Source organism: Echiichthys vipera (genome assembly GCF_963691815.1).
Source record: "Echiichthys vipera genome assembly, chromosome: 14".
Lineage (NCBI taxonomy): Eukaryota > Metazoa > Chordata > Actinopteri > Perciformes > Trachinidae > Echiichthys > Echiichthys vipera.
Window position 1 is genome coordinate 7,342,415 of NC_139839.1, and position 8,532 is coordinate 7,350,946.

Consider the following 8,532-nt stretch of genomic DNA (forward strand, 5'->3'; position numbering starts at 1 on the left):
GAGGAGGAGGAGGAGGAGGGAGGGTCACTGGTTGAGCTCCAGAGCCCAGACCTGCTGCGGCCACCCGGTCCGGCCTTTCACCCTCTTCTCGGCTCCTAATGACTCCTGCAGGCCGTCAGTCTGTGACACCAAAACACACACCACATTATCAGCAGGAGACGTTTAAATGCGGGGACATTATAACCCTCAGGTCGCTCGGTTCAGTTTAGTGAGACTGGGGAAAAATCAGGGAAGGCTGCATTTCCTGCTATAAATCTGCTCGACATATTCATAGAATGAGTTTACGCTCCTCTGAGTGCGATTACACAAAGCTCCGCGTAAATATGAGACGCGCTGGTTTTCTTCACCGTGTAACCTAGACCAGCATTTGGGGGCTTCGGTGACGCAATCAGGGCCATGACATCACAGGCTTTCATCAGGGGAAACCTTGATCAAACCAAATTAACCATAATGATTTAACAGAGTATATATCATAAAGGCTATTAAACATGCGTGCGTGTTTTAAAATAAACAACCCTACTGCTATTAAATTATGGGACTTTTTATTATTGACTGTATACAATAACCTGCAGACGCGTCGGTGATGCACGCTGTGAGGAAATGCTACTTTGAAGTGTAAAAATATAATTTATTATTTATGATTAAATACCAGGACTAGTTATTATCCCGGTGATCGGCAGCTGCAGTCATGTAGCAGTCACGTTTAAGTGCCACATTACAGCCAAAATGGGATTGATTTCAGTGTGTATGGAGATATAAAGGTCCAAACCTTTGCTGCTTAATTTGATTTAAATTGGAGTTGTTTTTTTAGGATACCACAGCAAATATTTGAGCTCTATTATGGGTAGGCCCACTGTAGCCTTGGCTCATAACAGACAATAACATTTAATATAATAGGCTGCACTTTACACAGTATATGGGATATATTGGCTTATGATAGGCTATAATTTACGGTAATATTCCCTTTGGGAATACTGGTTATAATTCAGATAATGAAAAAGTAAAAAAAGTCGATTTTAAAATCATGTTTATTAATATTTAGGTTTGACTGCAGCAACTTGGAGTTTAAAAAAATCAGAGAATATCGTTAAAACCTCCATTTTTTAACCCACCAGCTATTTTTATAATTACTAAGATGTAGCTAGGCCTACTAACTTGTAACTGAACTGTATGGTGTTGAAGCTATTTTAACATTAAACTTTAATCATAACTTACCGGCTCCCTTTTCCTTTTCAGATCCCGGTTTTCAAATTTCTTAATTTCGGCCTTAAAGCCCTCCGTCTCCCCGGTGTCTTTGGCCAGGACGTCCATCAGGTAGGCGATGTAACTGGTCGCCAGGCGTAAAGTTTTAATTTTTGACAGTTTTGTGTCCGCCGGGACGTTGGGGATACACTCCCTGAGCTCGGCGAAAGCTGTGTTGATGCTCTCCGTCCGCCTGCGCTCCTTCTTCGGCCCGGACGTTCTCCTCTTCCCCATCCCCGCTTGGAGCCCCTCCAGCCTGCCGTCGTGCGCAGCTCCGGGCGCTCCGTGCGCTCCGTGCTCCGCGGCCGGGTAGGGCGCCTGGATCTGGAAGTCCGGGGGCACCTCGCCGTGGTTCACCACCCAGCTCTGGAAGTACGGCGCATCCTGGTGACACCGCTGGACGAACGGGAAGGGCTCGTGCATCAGGTGGTGGTGATGCTGGTAGCCCCCGATGAGATTCATGTTGAGCGGGGAAACGAATGTGGTCACTGCCGTGTTTTCCGTCGCCCTATGCCTCTCTCCGGTACTGCCCCAATACGGTCTCTGCTCGGGGATGGACTGCCAACAGAACTCATTCAATGCTTAAATATGTATTCCCCTCGAATGCATTAACAAGTCAAGTCAAGTCAAGCGTAGCCAACAACTTTTTTACATCGTCGTCATTCTGAAAGCGACTTCAACCGATGCCGTAAAAAAAAGGGTTGTAATTCCAAAGACCAAATCTGATGCGATGTGCTGGGCTCCTCTTGTGTTTCTTTCTTGCGATCGTTTTCCCGAAGAGGCTGCTCTGATTTGCCCAAGAAATTTGACCCCGGTGAAGGTGTGAGGCCCCCAGGTTTATATGATTTGGATGTCAGCGTGGAAAGGAGGCAGCCAATAGAGGAAAGCGCCCAGGATGGGAGGAGAGTCTGGAGACGTTTGCAATAACATGCGCCATGCCACAATCTCACGGCACTAACACACGAGGAGCAAATATCTGCTCGTTGGAGTAAGTTGCTGGCTACAGACGTGAATATATGAGAGAGAGAAAAGTGGTCTCAACTGTCTCAACGGAGGGTTTTCTTCAGTTCGAGCGTTTGGAGAGGTTTTACGCACAACATTTACGCACTCCCTGTTTGGCTAAAGGAGGTTTATGAGGTGTAATTTTGGTACATTAGTGGTGGAAAAAGTTTATCTCCATGTTATTTCATTTGTTGAGTCACGGTCGGTCGTGCAGGACACTGAAACATATGAACACGGCAGGAATTAAAGATCTGGAATTCCGTTTGATTTTGAAGTTGAACATATAACATCCAACGAAATAAACAGGTACAGCTTACCTCTGCTTTATCTGATCTAAACTATGCTTCAATTAAAATCATAACACTCTTTCTAAATAAATATCTGTCCCACTTCAGCGTTGCTTAACGAAATAGCAACGCTGAAGAAATAGGAATTAGGAATTTTCAAAAAAATATACTGAAATGCGTAATGGCGTTTTTGTGCGGTAAATGGCTGGATTTCGACACTATTATCAGCCCTATCCCTTTCCAGTAATAACATAAGGTATGTGTCAGCGTTCTGGGAAGTGTAAATGAACACTTTGATGAATTATTTGGTACTTTTTGGGCAGACACAGTCCGCCGGCCTGTTGTCATCATACCTCAGCACTATAAGGAACCGAGGCTTCATCTCCATATTAATTCCCCCCAGCTCCTTACACACTAAACACATCATCTTGTCTCCATCGCCTAAAAACATTATCCCATTACATTACATGACCTTGACGCTATTTAGAAACCATTTACGGCCGCGTCTTATCTAAATACAGCCATAAATCAGGAGGTGTCACCGTCCAGCAGGGTTACATGTATTCCATAAAAGCTCTCCTGGCCTGCACACTGTTTACAACACGGCCGCATATTTCACCGTCCACCCGTGTTACAATAAATAATCATCAGTCACGAAGTTATGTCCCTGATTTTACACGGATGTACTGAAGGCCGCACGGAAATGTCCGGATAATATTCCTACATGCACATATAGTGTTGCATTTTCAAACATTTAATAGGATTTGGTTATTTTATGTTCTTTTATATTAATGTATAATAAAAAACAATCTATAATATTCCGATCATGAACCTTGGTGAAGTGATATAATGCAATATCCCCATACGTTTGAACCAATTAAATCGGTCACACTCACCACTTTTTAACGATTTAATTGTTTTAATCTCCTACTGTATTATAATAAGACCTTATACTGATGTGAATAAACTATCATAAATACGAAATACATGCTTTCAAATTGCATTTACAGTTTGGAGACAGTGGAAGTATTTCTATTTTGTTCAAATGTACACTTTTTTCTTTGCAACCATAAATCAGAGGGACATATGTAAGGTCAGACTCTAACAGTCAAAACATATGATTGACTCATAAAATGCGTTGCTGTAGTTTAAATTACCCAAAAGGGGTTACACCACCTGCAGCAGCTCCAACACTCAAATGCTGCTTTCACTTTAATGCATCATTAATTTAACACTCTGAAGGGGGAAGCCATGAATGAGATACTTATGCCTTTTACAACACCTTGAAAGCAGAAGTGTTGTATTTTGGAACTGCACTCTAATAACCTTTAATAAACAGCCTATATTTCTATGGTTTTCACAGGAGAACAGACACAAAACAGCAACACAACCGAAATGATTGAGACGGAAAAGAAACAGATCCGTAAAGATGACCCACATGAACCAGGAGTTAAAAAAAGACCCCCTGATGTAGGCTACACGTGCATTGGATATGGTAACACATTTTTAGTACAGATTTATTGAAAATTGAAATAAATAAAAATAAAAATGCTGAATAATAAATACCAGATGATATTTAAAGGTCTGGACTACGTACAGTATTTCCACATATCCATAACGGTACCTACAGTGTCCCTGTGGTGCTTTAATACCTTTTATGTTTGATTAAACTTGATAGTACGTGTCTGTATCCTTTGGTGCCACTCTAATATTCCTGTAATTATCCGCACTGATGTGATTGTAACAGGCCTGGAACCTGAAACCTTTGTGACCCCCACAGCTTAAACCTATAGGAGTATTTAAATATGCATAAATCCGATGTGCAAAATTATAATCTAACGCAACTTTAGTTTTACTTTGTGAGGCAGGAACAACATTATTATTTAATGCAAGCTGCTGCTGCTTATGTGAGCAGAATGAAGGCACATCCTCCTCTCCGTCCTGTTTGCCACTCACATGTTACCTCCGCTGTCAGCGTGAAGAACACCATGCAGCCTCCTGAAAGAAAACCTGACACTGTTGATTAAGACGTCCACTACACAGAGATGAAATACAATACTGGTCATACTCCCATCCCCCTCTTACTCTTTCTCTCCTTCTCTCTCTCTGTATCACTTTCTCCTCCACTTCTTATTCCACTTCTCTCTCCATTCTGCCCCTCAACGCCTCACTTTGCACCGCACCTTTAACCAGAACCTTTCCTCTTTTTGAACTTCTTCCCTTTTTTCTCTTTACTTGCTATCGCCAGAGGTGCTGAAAGACCTGGGCAGCAGTAATAGTCTCTTCATATTTTGCTTTCAACCCCAATAGACTCCAGTGATCTCTCTCTCTTTCTCTCTCTCTCTCTCTCCCCCCTCTTGCTGCGCTGCAAGGGGAAACATCCAAAATAGGTCATAGGGAGCCATCTTGGCCATGTTATGAATTCTCCTCATAATTGTTTGTGTCATCATGTAGATTTTTCAATAGACACGGCTTCCCTCCTCTTCAGAGTGCTTACCCTCAACTCTACATTTCCAAACAAATATTCCCCTCTGATTCAAAGCCGAGCACGCTCAGCATGGAAAACGCTGCGGAGCATGCTCGGTCCAAAGTGTTTATCATACAGGGGGCTCTTACAGTATATATATCCACCTCTGGCGTGCATCGACGTTGACACGCAAACCTAATTAAACCCAGTGGGTACAATTAGACATGGCGGCTCCTCCTCATTCTGGGAAATGTGGGCAAAGTGGGTCATGCCATGGCGGTCTAGGAGTCTCAGACGCTCAGTGCCTGATGGGAAAGCAAACCTCGGTTGGCCTGGCTAAAGTAGAATAAGACATGGTACACAAAGAGCTAAAAAATTACCATTTATATTGAATGTATGTGTATCCTGCTGTATTCTATTCTATTCAAGGTCACACTGAGGTCAGATCTCATCGCATCAAACTAACAGAACATGGTTTTGGAGAAAATCGGATCACAAATTGGCATAAAAAGATCAATCATTGGAAAAGCAACTAATGCTCAACCCATCTGACTTGAAGCTTCAGCGTCTTCAGTCAACGTATTCTCACCAGCGTCATCACCATTTATGATATGATACCAAAATGAATGGATGACAATTTAATGTTGTGAAACGGCAACGGCTACGTGACTGTGACCGTTAAGTTTAGGCAACAAAAGGTGGCGATTAATTGTAGGCACCAAAAAGACTTGGTTAGGATTAGAGAAAGGGTTGTGGGTTGGCGAAGTACTTCCGGGACACGAACGCCAGCCCCCTGGGTGAGAGTCCTGTGTTTGGGACCCATCCACCACCCCAAAGCTCTTTTTTACCAAATAAACTGTTGATAATACTCTGTGTTACTGTAGAGTTTTTAAATGTAATGCTAATATACAGGTACTTTGCACCTTTTACAGTGACACGAAGGTTCAGTAAGCCCTTTTCTCTCAGTTTGTCAGCTCACTGTTGTGTCCTTTGTCATCTTTTGCTATTGTCTTTTATTGCCTGGTTTAGTTTTAAATGCATTTCTTATTCTCGTTTTAGCTGCGGTGTTGCTTTTTATAACTCTTAACGCCTACTGCAAAAGGAATTGAGTTTTCAAGTAACTTATTGCCATGTGCACGACAATTACAAGAAGAAGTCGTTGGCAATGGAAATCACTGCTCTCCCTCCAGTAATGCTCATTAAATATGCATTAATAAGGAAAACCACACAACCAAAAGCTGGGTTTAAATGTAAAGAGACACAGATTAATTATTGGGCTTAAATATAAACATAATAAAATAAAGTCATATAAATATGTGTGGACACAGTTTTTCCTCCAACCAATCGAGCAGAGCTGGCTCTGAGCTAATATCAGATTTATTTAGTTTTATTGTTTTTGTCATCATATTGATTTTTACCTTCATGTATTTGAGGCATTTGGTTCATTTTATTCTCTTTGTGTTTTCCTTTGGTTCTTTTCTTATTGTGAAGCACTTTGTAATCGTGGTTTGAAAAGGGCTGCACAAATAAAGTGTTTTAATATTATTGTTGATATTATTATATCTCTGCAGGTCAAATATGATCTAACTGCTGCCGTTGTCACACCTCACATCCCATTATCATTTCATTGCCGGGCCCTGTAGCACACATAACATGATGTGAGTTATCAGTCATGTCTACAGTTTGTCGAAAGTACTATGAATTTGGATGTTTCACAGAATAACAACAAAACTAAACAAAACCTTTTCTCAAAATATTGGTAAAATGGTTAAGGTCGATGACGATTACTTTGGTGTAAGGTGGAGTAATGTTTGAATTAGTTTCATGTAAAATATAAAGAACATGCAACAGATTTTAATGAAAATAGAAATCAGGCTCTGAGTCACAGCTGACTTTTTTTGAAAGCTACAACTCAAGTATGGAGACCAAATACGAGACAGTTTATTGTTTGTCATTTGGGAGCTTTACCAGACCATTTACTTTTACTGCAGCCACTCCATACCAGCTTTTTTTTTTAAAGTTATCTCTCACTTTCCAGTCTGTCGCTTAATCTGGACCCAGACAGTTCTGTCAGAAGCTGCTCTCTTCTGTTCTTATATGAATATATATTTTATTCTCTTCCGTCGTATATTTAATACATGTTTGTCGTCTCTGGACTCTTTGGACATCTGCGTCTCGAAGCGCCATAAACTGTCCTCTAACTGCTGTAATTCTGCCCGTCCTCAGCCAATAAAGATAAGAGCAGGACGGCTGGAATGTGGAGCAGAAGAGGTGACGGTGACGGGATGAAGGGATGTAAACTGACATAAACTGCAACACTTGCTGTAACAGCCTTCTTAACCGTCTTTGTGTAGTCATGTGGATATCACACTCAACAGTATTAATCAGGCACTTTTCTTTATTGTTAATGTCAGTTGTACTATCTGTGATAAAACAGTGCTAATTCAAGCTGTGAGCAGTTTATGACAGTTGGAATAAGATATCCTTTGCTGTGCATGAAGCGTTTTATTTTTCAGAGAGTCATTGGTTTCTTGTTCAAAGAATCCAAAACCTAAATGTCGTTAGATGAAAATGAAACAAAGGACATCACACAGTTTCTCTGGCAACTGTGGGAGACATTTCAGTACAAATCAACCTGATCCCAAAGCTATAACTAATTAATATGTTCATTATCAATATTAGATATTCAGTTTTCATTATAGAGCAGAGGAAAGGATTCAAGTCTTCACATTTGAGAGACTGGAAGCAGAAACTGTCGGATGTTATTGGCTCATAAATGACTTAAAATAGTTGATCGATTAAAAAAATTACATCAATGAATTTTTCTGACGATACAATAATTCAATTAAATTTAACGTACAGTGACAAATCATAACAAAAGTTATCTTAAAACACTTTACATATAGAGTTGGTATGGACCACACTATGACTGACGTTTCTTCATTAATACAAAGGTCATAATGATACAGAGCAAACATTTTACTGTCCAGGAAGAAAACGTTAAAATTGTAAAAACATGTATTTCTGCACGAGTTACTGTTCACTGTCATCCGTAATGCTTTCTGTTTGTGACGCAGTTTGCCTTTTTATTTCCTCTTCTCAGACCAACAAAGCTCATAAGTGCTGAGACAATGCACCAAGTGGTTGTTCACTCATTTTAACAATCAATTAATAAAATGAGCTCTTTCACATGTTCAAATGATACACATTTCCACTTATTCTCTCTTAAAAGTGAGTATTTGCTTGTTTGTTTTTTCTGTTTATGGTTTAAAATCCTTTGTTTTATTTTTTTTAGCATTATTCAGAAAAAAAAGAAGTAAGGAATGTTCCTTTGAGCTTGAGAGGAACATGAGATGCATTTTCTAACTTCTTAAATACCACACGATGACATGGTGAACCGAAAGAATACGTCATAGATGCAAGATAAAGAACCAGAAGGCAACATGGAGTTAAACCAGAAGAACGTGTAATACAGCATCAAATGTGTCAATCAAAAGCTTTACTTATCCATGTTGATCCTCTCTTTATACTTAC

General features: G+C 40.4%; 1 protein-coding gene across 1 annotated transcript; it reads right to left on the bottom strand.

Annotated features, from left to right (window-relative positions):
• Positions 1 to 24: 24 nt before the first annotated feature.
• Positions 25 to 1,704, bottom strand: LOC310956564 (heart- and neural crest derivatives-expressed protein 1-like; the record flags this gene model as incomplete). The annotated part of the gene is made up of 2 exons (XM_083926838.1): positions 25 to 120; positions 1,216 to 1,704. 2 exons carry the CDS (start codon positions 1,702 to 1,704, stop codon positions 25 to 27), a joined length of 585 nt encoding a protein of 194 aa, XP_083782964.1.
• Between the last annotated feature and the right edge of the window lie 6,828 nt (positions 1,705 to 8,532).